Source organism: Brassica napus, chromosome A6 (assembly GCF_020379485.1).
Source record: "Brassica napus cultivar Da-Ae chromosome A6, Da-Ae, whole genome shotgun sequence".
Taxonomy (NCBI): Eukaryota; Viridiplantae; Streptophyta; class Magnoliopsida; order Brassicales; family Brassicaceae; genus Brassica; species Brassica napus.
The window spans coordinates 6,596,422-6,609,490 of NC_063439.1; the positions used below are offsets into that span (position 1 = coordinate 6,596,422).

Sequence of the window (13,069 nt, forward strand, 5' to 3'; positions counted from 1 at the left end):
CCCTCATAGCTATGTAGTCCTTGACTTTAAATTTAATGGAAGTTTGTGTTTCAAAAGCAAACAACGCATCCACGCATTATTTATTTTTTGATACGCGCGTTCACTATTGGTCATTTTTAAGTAATCTAAGAAACTCAAACTATATATATACAAGAAAAATATAGTTGATTATGTGCATGCTCATGTTTTCATATTTTCTGGGTTAATAGTGACAAGCTACGCTGCGTCTCAAAACAATATGATTGATAATACATAATTTGGATGACAGGTGATTAACTCAAAATCTCTTTATAAAATGTCATATAATGTAGAATCAGATATACTTGAGTCGCGTCTTAATTAGTTAAGTATGATATTTTATTTGATTGAACAGAAATGTGGGTGATTAGTGTTACCAAATCATCACATAACGATGTGTTCGATTAATTGAAGACTGATGAAATTTATAAATTAACCCCAATATAGGTACTTAATCTTGTAATTATATAAAATAAAAATGTAAACATTATATGAGTTGGTTGGTAGAAGATTTGCTTAACATGAGTGATGGCTTAATTTTTCAGTGATTCCCGACTACCTAACCTATCACCCATAAGGTCCAAACACAGGACTCCATTATTTATAATCCGAAAAGAAGTACCTAGATTAGTAAACACATTAAGTGGTGGATTGAGAAAGGATTAGACGATCACATTACATGTGCATGACGCACCGTTACATGTACTAAATAAATTTATTTTACCATGCCTTGTAAAACTCATATGTATACAGTAAATTAATATGTTGTGTTCAAAAAAAAAAATACAGTATATTAATATATGTCATGCCGAGAACTTGAGTTGAAATTGGCGGTGCATACTTTATATCGTAGTATTTAAAACAACAGGAGAGAAACAAGAAATCTTTGGAGTGTAAAAAAAATGCATTTGCCAAACGTTTTTATATGCGGATACCATAAGGACCATTTTAGTTTAAGTCCGGCCCTCGAGAACTTCTGATATGGTTAGGCTGGGTTATATGGGACTTACGTTACTCTGTATTGGCCTTTTTTTGTCTTAGCCTAAGCCCAGCTCTCGATAACTATGAGTCTGTAACTCTGTGTTGTGTGTGTGTTTTCTGTCGATGTAAAGTGATACAAGTGGTGGCGACGGTGGTGATACAACTTTGCTTATAATAGATATAGTATATTATTCCAATATTGTTTTGCTAAAAGTCGATCAAGCAACGGTTTGAACGACACAAACTTTTTTATACATATAAAAAGTTAGTTGGTGGTGGAGAATCCGATCTCAGGCTGCTTCAACTTCCTTTATGACCTCGGAATTTAAGGTTTTCAAGATACTTTTTTCAGAAGTACTAGTATTATTAATAACCCTTACCGATCCCGCATTAAAGTGCATTCAAATCCCAAGACCAGTTTTGCTATCATTAATAAATATATGTCCAGTTTAATTCATTTAAGGCGCTAGCCGTCTAGTTAGAGCATCTCCAAAAAGGAACTCTATTTTGAAGTTTCTAAAACTCTATATTTGAAGTTTTAATGTGTTTTTCTCCAAAAGTAAAACTTCAAACCTAACTTCAAAATTATTTATATTTTACACTATGGTCCTTATATTTGTCATAGTTTATATAAATTCATAAAATTTCTATAAATAACTAGTACACATATATAAATATTTGAAATCGAATATCCTCATAATATGGCTGTTGATAGTTTGATATCATCAAACGAAAAAATCCTTGATCTTTTAAACGAAAGTACAACAAGCAGGAAAAAAGGTCATGAGATGATTTAATTACGACTGCAAAATGAAGCAAAAAAGTTAGCTTTTAAAGAAGTAAAATAGGAAAATAAAATATTGCTAAAAAACTTAGCTTCTATCGATGATGTTAATATTCGTGAATACATTCGATCTGAACAAGAAAGAATCATACGAAAAAATGTGACAAAAACAACAACAACAATCATCTTCGGTTACACAAAATTTGTTTAGACAATATTTTGGAGATTTGGGAGGTTCCAGAGCAAATTTACCAGACTATTAGTGTTGTTATAATATTTAAATTTGAGTAATAATTATGTCTTCATGTGTCTTTTTAATAAGTTTTTATCATGTCTTTTTATAATATTCTTGTTGTTTAATTCTAGTTTTAAAATATTATAAATCTTGTTTCAAAATCTTTTTATTTAATTTCATGTGTAAAACTTAAATTTATAAAACAAATTTGAAATATTTATGAGATATAAAAGTTTTAAGGATTAAAACAATAAACAAAAAAATATTTAAGAATTATAAATATGATGTATAATTGTAAGGACCAAAATGCAAATAAAAAGATGAAACTTCAAATTTGAAGTTTTGAAAAGTGAAACTCTATATTTGGAGTTTCACTCTTCAAAACTTCAAATTTGAAGTTTTGAAGTTCCTTTTTGGAGAGCAAAAAACTCTATATTTAGAGTTATAGAGTTTCTTTTGGAGATGCTCTTAGGAGTAGGAGTAACTCCCATATTGTTTGTTCGTATCCTTGTATTTCTGTATCCGTAGTTCTCTCATAACCAGGCCATCTCAGAAAATAAATCCACTTCTTCAACTATTCAACGATATCTCGTGAATGCTATATGTATTATTAATGTTTATTGACCACTATGCGTGTTGAAAATGAAAGAGCTTCATTTTTTTTTGCATTCGGCGTTTTAAACCCCTTAGGCCATGTACATCAGTGAACTCCATGGGAGGGGTTCACAAAGCATTTTTTTATTATTTTTTTTTCTGTTTGAATTTTGTTTTTTTAAGAAAAAAAAAAAGAATTAATCGGACCAATCGCGGGCCGCCACGTACCGTGGGACCCGCGCTACAGTGTTGACCCGGGTTCACTGCAGTGAACTTGCAAGAGACAGGTTCACCACTTTTACTTATTTTAATATTTTTTTTTTTCGAAAACCGTGTGAACTCCCCCATTGAACTCTCAATGGAGATGTCCTTATAGGCTTAGAGCATCTAAAAAAAAACTCTATTTTGAAGTTTCCAAAACTCTATATTTAAAATTTAAAGGTATTATTCTCCAAAAGTAAAACTTCAAACTCAATTTCAAAACTATTTTTATTTTATGATATGGTCCTTATATTTGTCATAACTAATTTGAATTCATAAAACTTATGTAAATAACTACCACATATATTAACATATTACAACAATATTAATTAATAAATATTATATTAAAATATAAAGTTTTAAACAAAATAACTTAATTAATATTAAACTTCAAGAAAAATATCATTTTGTTCCATAAAGTGATTTTCGTAATGCATAATATATGATCTACTAGTGCATTTCGAAGTAAAAATAGCTCTCCTCATTTTTAATTTGTATATTATTGATAAAAATTGTTGAAATCGGGTTATATTAATACTTGTAAATACATTAGATCAGAACAAGAAAGTAAAAGAGAAACATAAAATATTGCTAAAAACTAAATTTTATCGACGATATTAATACTCGTGAATATATTCAATATGAACAAGAAAGAATTGTACGAAAAGACATCAACAACAACAACAATTATCTTCAGTTACACAAAAAAAATTAAACAATATTTGAAAATTTTGAAGGTTCCAGATCAAACTTACCTGACTATTAGTATTGTTGTAATATTTAAATTTATGTAATAGTTATGTCTTCATGTAATTTTTAAAAGCTTTTTTTTTAAGTTTCTTTTGTATATTTTGTTATCTAAATCTAGTTTTAAATATTTTAAATCTTATTTTAAAGTTTTATTTAATTTTGTGTGTAAACTTTAATTTTTTAAACAAAACTTAAATATTTATGGGATATAATTTTTATAAGGATTAAAACAAGAAACAAGAAAATATTTATGAATCATAAATGTGATATGTAATTGTAGGGACCAAAATGTAAATAAAAATATGAAACTTCATATTTGAAGTTTTGAAATTTTTTTTAGTAAAGTAAAAAACTTCATATTTGAAGTTATATATTGTCTTTTGGAAATGCTTTTAATGCTAAAATATGTTTTCTCATACAAAGTCCATTTGAATGTTTGGTCCCATCAACCTACTTTCTCGCAATTTCACCTTTTTAACATTTGTTGCTGACCAATTACTCTTATAAGCAACAAAGGTTGGCAGCTAACTATACGCATCTAAACGCAGAATGCATTTGGAGTAGCAAGAAAATCTCGAATTTATTTTATCATCGACAGTAAGTGTTGTTTCTACCAAAGTTAAGAAGGACGTTATTAATTTCGTTTGCTTGCTGAGCACATTTTACGGTAAATATAAGAGATATGCACGTATTCAAAAACCGAAACATGTGACTCATTGTAAAGTGAAACTATTGATTAGTATTAGATTATAAGGTCATAAAGAATAATTGAATTAATTGAAAACAAAGGTCGAGATATAATTCAATTAGTTGGATGAGCGAGCGAAAAAGTTCGTTGCCACACACCTTCCGACGAAAAGCACGTCATACGTGGTGGCTTGTGTCCCAACGAGCTTACCACAATTGACATTTGATTAAATTAAGAAGCGTATTATGCTAGTGCCCTTGTTCATCTCTTGTGTTACTATTTAAATTTGAACATGCGTAATAGCACTATTGAACAAATAATTTAGAGACAATTTCTATGGTGATTAAAAAATAATAATTCATCTACATTGAATATAGCTTCTTTTTTTTTGTAACTGGCTTAGAATATAGCTTTTTTGCCGGAAAAAAAAGAATATAGCTTTATAAAATTTAATATACAAACACCGTAACTTAATGACTATAACAATGGACACATACAAAACAGTTAAAAACTAACAAAACGTACAAATTCCAATAAAAATCTGGATTCAGATACTAAATTATGACAATAAAACCTTAAAAAAAATATTTAGAACTAACTAAGCCCTATATTTGAACGACGTATAATCCCAAAACTTAATTCCTAAAACGTAATTACAAAACGTAAACAAAGTGTTATATTTTCTTAATGTTTATTAGTATTAGTATATTTTAGATATTTCCCAGTTTTCTCTTATATCAATTAATAACTATAGCCAAATTTAGGTATGCAGTAACAAAAAGAATATAGGTAAGTCTGATAATAATTATGGAGATGATGAATAATTGTTTTAGGTCAAAGGTGTAAATGAGTATTTTAAAGAAATGTTATTTGCTTGTAATTATATGATTTCGAAAAGTCAAGAAATATTTGGTCATATTAATACCAATGCTGGTTTACTCTCAATACCACATTCGTACCACTACCTACTTCATTAAATATCATTGACGTGCCCGATACGAAAGAAGACGAAACTGCATTAAACCTATCATTCATCAATGCGTAGTTAATTAAATAAGTGAAGTTTCCACGCACTTAATGCGTTCTTCTTCGCAGTTATTACACTTTGTGTTTGCTTCCTCCTCGAATTCCTCCGTCCATTGTTTATTTATTTATTGTTTTAGTCATAAAAACTTTGTTTAGTTACGGAAAAAAAAGTATGCTTCTCTTTTCTTTTAAACCAATACTCTTAAGTCCTAAGTTGTATTGTAAATGTCACAAGAGCACTATGGGTTGGTTGATGGTTTATAGTATTACCTAGAATTCCCTACGTAGACATGAATTGGTTCAGTCTCCAAATTGTCAAATCAATTACACAGAGACTTGTTTTTTCACGATGGAAACAAGTAGCAGAACAATGAAAACATATATGATTCGTCATGCAAATAAAATAATAACTTACCTTAATACAAAAATTAAATTTCAATAATTAATGAAACAATTTTATTGGCTTTAAATTTGCTATAACCGCCTCTTAAACTCTCTCTCGACTTTTTTTTCTTCTTCTTGGCCCCATCTATATAACTCTCTCTGCCTAACCAGTCCCCATAACTGATCTCGCTCTCTCTTTCTCTCTGCTTTCTGAAATGACTGCTGACGTAAGCTCTCTCGTACGGTTACTAAGTAGGTACAATGACGATAGAACCACGGTAAAAGATTCCGCCCAACAGGGATCGTCGGTGGCTCTAATGACCCGTGATCTCCTCGGAAGCGGCAGTTGTCGAGGAGGAGGAGGAGGCGATCAGTCGCTGGAGCTTGACCTTGACCTGAAAGTCCCCAACGGTTGGGAAAAGCGTCTCGACCTAAAGGTTCGTTGCTATATTTCTATGTAGTTTCGTTTTGTAGTTATTGAGATTATTAATATGATATTTGATCTTTTTTTTATATATATATATTGATAACAGTCAGGGAAAGTGTATCTGCAACAACAAAACTCAACAACCTCGTCTCATCATCGTCGCGCAGAACAATCCAACCAAACTTTTCGAAAATTTCAAGATTTAAATTTTCCTAGCAAATCTCCGGTGAGACCATTGTTAAGCCTCTTCGACGACACAAGCCTTGAACTGAAACTAGTCACCTCTTCATCATCATCGCCAGCATCATCATCGTCTTCTTCTCTCTGCGTATCATCGGCGAGTTCGAGTTTCCAGAGCGTTTGCACCCTCGACAAGGTGAAGTCTGCTCTTGAGAGGGCAGGGAAAGTTTCATCCGAGACTTTAAAGAAACGCAAATCACCAGAAGAGGAGGACGTTTGCGATCAAACCGCTTCCACCGCCGGGTCGTCTCCCGTGGCGGTTGGATGTCCTGGGTGCTTGTCGTATGTACTGGTGATGAAGAACAATCCGAAATGCCCAAGGTGTCATTCGTTTGTTGCTTTGCCTGCCGTGAAAAGGCCTAAAATTGATCTCAACATATGATGTATGAATGTTTCGTTTTTTTCTTTTGAAGGTTCAAATTTTGTAAATCATAGATAAACTAGGGGTTTAATTAATTGAAAAGAAAAAGAAAGAGATGGGTGTTAATGAAAATGGCTGTGTTAATCACTTAATCCTATCTAATAAAGTTACTCTAAGCGGTATGCAAGTGTTAAATCTGATATTATATTACATAATTCAACCGTACTCGGTACTCCTGTCATGTTCTTTTTAAATTTAAGGAATAACCCAAAGTCATGGCTTAGTTCGAAGTTAGTTGAAGTTATTTTCAATTATTTTTTTTAAACCAACAAAATATTATTCTTATGCTGTTATTTATACGCTTAATTCACTATACTTACGACTAACTATTTTATTTCGTTGGAGCTGTTTATGAAAACCTGAAGTACGCCTCTGGTGCTGTATAAGAAAACCCTGATATGCTTCATGACAGTAGTCATTAATTAAGCAAATAGCCCTTCTTAAGTGTGTTTTGTATCCAATGAAGAAGTTAAGAGCAGGTTTAACGCTGTCTCTTATTGGTGTATCTTAAGTAAATTGGGATTAAAATTAAATGAGAAAAATAGATTAAAGCAATATACGCCTCCTAATTAGGAGTTAGAAGAAGCGTATACAGATGGACATCTGTCAAAGCGTGAGTGGCCAGAGGAGAAGTTGAAGCGGTCTCGCCTCTCTCCTCTCCGTCTCTCTTCTCTCGTTCTCTCTTCTGTCCTTCTGTCGATTCTCTCTCAAGACGGTGATTCTCTACACCGACGGCGACTTCTCCTCTCGTCGGCGGTTGTCTGGTTTCTCTCTCTCTGTTGGTTGCTCTCGCTTTCTCTCGGCGGCTACCTCTCTTTCGGTGTCTCTGTCGACTCTTTCTCTTGTTTCTCTCTCTCGACGGCGACTTCTCTTTCTATCGGTGCATCTCTGGTTTGTCTCTCTCTTTCTCGGTGTCTCTTCCCTCGACGGCGACGGAACTCCCTCACGGTGTCTCTCCTCGAAGGTAAAGCGAGTGTTGTGTTGTTCAATTATGCATGTATTTAGATTATGCATGTTCTTGTTCTGATCAATTTTGCATGTATTTTTATTTGTTTGTCTTGTCGATTCTGTATCCCGGTGGCTGTCAAGCACGACAGCGACGGAGAACTATCTCGGTGGCTCTCCTCCAATGTAAAGGTAAAGCTTCTGATTCTTGTTGTTCGATTTTGAAGATTTTAATTTGTTTTGTTGGAGTAATCTTAAAATAGCTTGGGAAACAAGTAATCCTATTCCTATCTTGTTATGGTTATCTATAAGGTTTAGGATTATCTTGAAAGTTTATTTACTAATGAGTTTAGGAGTTATCTATTGATATAAAAGGAGTTGCAGAATTGTTGCAACACTTAAGAGAAACATTGTGATTGTGAGCTTAGGGTTTTGAGTAATTTTCCCTAAGAGATTAATAAGAGAAGCTACTTCTTGTTAACGTGTTCTTGCAATCTATCGAGAGACTATATTGAAAGACTATATTGTGGTATCAGAGCCTCTAGGATACGATCACAGAAGTTATGGGCGACATTGTCACTACGAAAGTTAAGGAAGGGGGAGGATCCTCTTCCATAAAGTGTCCGATGCTAACTTCGACAAACTATACGGTATGGGCAATGCGAGTTAAAGTGCTATTGAGGGTTCATAAAGTTTGGGAGGTCATAGAGAATGAATCTGATAATGGAGAGAAGAACGACATGGCTACTGCTCTACTCTTCCAGTCTATACCCGAGGCACTCATTCTCCAGGTAGGAGAGTTTGACACAGCCAAGAAAGTATGGGATGCGATTAAATCAAGACACATGGGAGCAGATCGTGTACGCGAGGCAAGACTACAAACATTAACCGCAGAATTTGAGAGAATGAAGATGAAAGACAGTGATACAATTGATGACTTTGTGGGAAAACTATCGGAGATCTCATCTAAATCATCTGCTCTAGGAGAAGTTATTGAAGAAACAAAATTGGTGAAGAAGTTCTTATCCAGCTTACCACGAAGAAAATATATACATATTGTGGCATCATTAGAACAGGTCCTTGATCTTAAAACCACAAGCTTCGAGGATATAATTGGCCGGTTAAAAGCTTATGAAGAGAGAGTTGCTGAGGAAGAAGATGAAACACAGAACAAACTCATGTACGCAGAAAATACTGAATCTCAACCTGCTTCAACCTACAGCAACAACTATAGAGGTAGAGGACGTGGTGGTCGATTTAATAACAGAGGACGAGGAAGGGGAAGGTACAACGATCGGTACAACGACCAGTACCAAAACCGGTACCAAAATACTTTCGACATGTCCAAGATCGAATGCTTTCGGTGTGACAAGATGGGTCACTTCGCGTCTGTATGTCCTGATCGTCTACTCAAGCTACAGATAGCCACAGAAACAAAAGAGAAAGATGATGCAACACAGGAAGCAGAGGAACTGATGATGCATGAGGTGGTATACCTTAACGAGAAGAACGTTAACCCACTTGACTTTGAAGCAAATTCAGAAAATGAAAGAGTATGGTATCTAGACAATGGGGCAAGCAATCATATGACTGGCGACCGGAGATACTTTAAGGAAATCGACGAGTCAATCACTGGCAAAGTAAGATTTGGAGACGACTCTCGCATCGACATCAAAGGAAAAGGGCCAATACTGTTCCTCACCAAGGAAGGAGGAAAGAAGATTCTTGCTGATGTCTATTATATACCAGACCTAAAAAGCAATATAATTAGCCTAGGTCAAGCTACAGAGTCCGGCTGCGACATCAGAATGAAAGATGATTACCTTACATTACAAGACAAAGATGGAAAATTGATCGTAAAAGCAAGACGATCTAAGAATCGGCTATATAAGGTAACTATTGACAGCAATGAGGAATGCCTACAGCTCTCAGTTCCAAGCGACTCCGCAAAGTGGCATGCACGGTTAGGTCACATAGGGAGAGAAACAATGCGACTAATGGCCAACAGAGAGCTCGTGTATGGACTACCTAAGATCGAGATTGATAAAGAAACATGCTCCTCTTGCTTACTTGGCAAACAAGCAAGACAGATGTTTCCAAAAGCGACTGCATATCGAGCTGAGAAAACACTCGAACTTATACATGGAGACCTCTGCGGGCCTATAACACCATCCACACCCTCTCAAAATCGATATATTTTTGTTCTCATTGATGACCATTCCAGGTATATGTGGAGTATACTCTTGAAGGAAAAAGGAGAAGCATTCGACAAGTTCAGAAAATTCAAGGCTGTAGTTGAGAAGGAAACAGGAACTGTGATCAAAACTCTTAGAACAGACAGAGGAGGTGAATTTGTGTCTAACGAGTTCAACATATTTTGCGAGACGAATGGAATTACAAGACACCTAACAGCTCCCTACACCCCTCAACAAAACGGGGTAGTAGAAAGACGGAATCGAACTCTTCTTAACATGACTAGAAGTATGTTGAAGCATATGGAGCTACCAAACTACCTCTGGGGCGAGGCAGTGAGACATGCGACTTACCTTATAAACAGAGCTGCAACTCGAGTCATCAAGACAACACCCTACGAGCTGTTCAAAGGCAGGAAACCAAACATAGAGCACCTGCGGATTTTTGGATGTATTGGATATGCTAAAGTAGACTCACAACATCTCAAGAAACTCGACAACAGGTCTCGACAGCTCGTACATCTCGGAACCGAGCCAGGATCTAAGGCCTATAGGTTACTTGATCCAACGACAAAAAGAATGGTGGTAAGTAGAGATGTGATATTTGATGAAACGAAGAGCTGGGACTGGAAGAAGATTAATGAAAGAGGAGAGACGGGAGTGTTCCGCATTGGTATCAGTCAGTTTGGGAATCACGGAGTTGATGACGACACCACTGTCGTCGACAACGAAGAAGAAGCAACAGAAACCCAAGCTACAGATACAATAAACCAAGGAGAAGAAGATGAGGATCACGATGATGATCATGATGAACCAGAGCTAAGGAGATCCACTAGAGAAAGAAAGTTACCTGGTTACCTTGATGATTACATCCTTCTGGCAGAGCTAGAAGGAGAGCGGTTATTGCTAAGCATAAATGATGAACCATGGAGCTTCGAAGAAGCTAAAGAAAAGAAAGTATGGAGAGATGCTTGCGAAGACGAGATCAAATCAATAGTCAAAAACAAAACATGGGACTTAGCTGAACTACCTGTTGGAGCAAAGGCAATAGGGCTCAAATGGATCTTTAAGATCAAACGAAACTCTGACGGAAGCATCAACAAATTCAAGGCAAGACTAGTAGCAAAGGGCTACATACAGAGACATGGTGTCGACTTTGATGAGGTTTTTGCGCCCGTGGCACGTATTGAAACTGTCCGGTTCTTACTTGCATTAGCAGCATCACAAGGTTGGCAAGTTCATCACTTGGACGTCAAGACTGCATTCTTACACGGAGACCTTAAAGAAGAAGTGTACGTCTCCCAACCAGAAGGATTCGTGGTTAAAGGACAGGAAGGAAAAGTATACAGGCTTAAAAAGGCACTCTACGGTCTACGTCAGGCTCCAAGAGCATGGAACGAAAAATTAAACAGAGTTTTAGGAGAATTGAAGTTCGTAAAGTGTGCAAAAGAACCAGCAGTTTATCGACGCCAAGAGAAAGAACATCTATTGCTTGTTGCAGTGTATGTTGATGACCTTCTTGTGACTGGTACAAGTCGTGTGATGATCGAAGAGTTTAAGAAAGGAATGTCTGAAAGGTTTGAAATGAGTGATTTGGGTAAATTAACATACTATCTGGGCATTGAGGTTGATCAACACAATGAAGGCATCACGCTGAAACAGGAAAGATACGCCAAGAAGATACTAGAAGAATGTGGAATGCGTGACTGCAACACAGTTCAAGTACCTATGGATCCAAGCTTGAAGATGTCTAAAGCACTAGATGAGCAAAGCGTGAACGAGAAAGAGTACAGAAGAAGCATCGGGTGTCTCAGATATTTACTTCATACTCGACCCGACTTATCCTTTTCGGTTGGAGTGATGAGTAGGTATATGCAGGACCCGAAGACGTCACACGCCGCAGCCATAAAGCAAATCTTGCGCTACTTACAGGGAACACTTGGTTTTGGATTAGTGTTCAAACGGGGAACAAATACAAAGCTAATAGGTTATAGTGACGCAAGTCACAATGTGGACGAGGACGACGGCAGAAGCACGACAGGTCATGTCTTTTACTTCTTAGATTCACCCATAACCTGGTGTTCTCAGAAACAAGAGACAGTTGCTCTCTCATCCTGTGAAGCAGAATTTATGGCAGCAACCGAGGCAGCAAAGCAGGCAATTTGGCTTCAAGAATTACTTAGTGAGATCATGGGAAAGGAGTGTGAGAAAGTAGTGGTTCTGATTGATAACAAGTCTGCAATAGCCTTAACCAAGAACCCAGTCTTCCATGGACGCAGCAAACATATTCATCGTCGCTATCATTTTATAAGGGAGTGTGTTGACAACAATCTGATTGAAGTTCAACATGTACCAGGAAGCATTCAGAAAGCAGACATTCTAACCAAAGGACTTGGAAGAATACGATACAAAGAAATGAGAAGTTTGATTGGAGTTGAAGATGTGTCCCAAAGCTATTTTAAGCTTAAGGGGGACAATGTTGGAGTAATCTTAAAATAGCTTGGGAAACAAGTAATCCTATTCCTATCTTGTTATGGTTATCTATAAGGTTTAGGATTATCTTGAAAGTTTATTTACTAATGAGTTTAGGAGTTATCTATTGATATAAAAGGAGTTGCAGAATTGTTGCAACACTTAAGAGAAACATTGTGATTGTGAGCTTAGGGTTTTGAGTAATTTTCCCTAAGAGATTAATAAGAGAAGCTACTTCTTGTTAACGTGTTCTTGCAATCTATCGAGAGACTATATTGAAAGACTATATGTTTGTGGTGTGTCTTATTAGAACGTGTCTTGATTAATTTTGTTCTTTATGTCTTTGTTTCGTCAGATGAATGGATGAATTTGCTTTTGTTCTTTGCGTTTGTAATACGAATGATGAAGGGAATTAACCAAGTCCTTGGAACAAAGCTCATTGCAATACAGGTTAGCAATTACTCTTTTGTAGCTTTAGTTAATGGTCTGATGTAGCTTCTGGTCTGAATAGATGTTTGTGGTGCTTCTGTTATTTGCGGTGCTTTTGTTCTTTGCAATTACTCTGCTGTGTCCTGGTTAGCTTTAGTTAAAGGTCTGATGTAGCTTTAGTTAATGGTCTGACTGTAATTAATGTTATGGTTAGCTTTAGTT

At 35.6% G+C, this 13,069-nt stretch overlaps 1 protein-coding gene across 1 annotated transcript; it reads left to right on the forward strand.

Moving 5' to 3' along the window:
- The first annotated feature begins 5,887 nt into the window (after positions 1-5,887).
- LOC106351361 (vitellogenin) lies at positions 5,888-6,901 on the forward strand. Its single transcript, XM_013791171.3, has 2 exons — positions 5,888-6,158; positions 6,255-6,901. The coding sequence occupies exons 1-2, from the start codon at positions 5,937-5,939 to the stop codon at positions 6,768-6,770; spliced, it is 738 nt and encodes a 245-aa protein (XP_013646625.1). The 5' UTR covers positions 5,888-5,936; the 3' UTR covers positions 6,771-6,901.
- Positions 6,902-13,069: the final 6,168 nt, after the last annotated feature.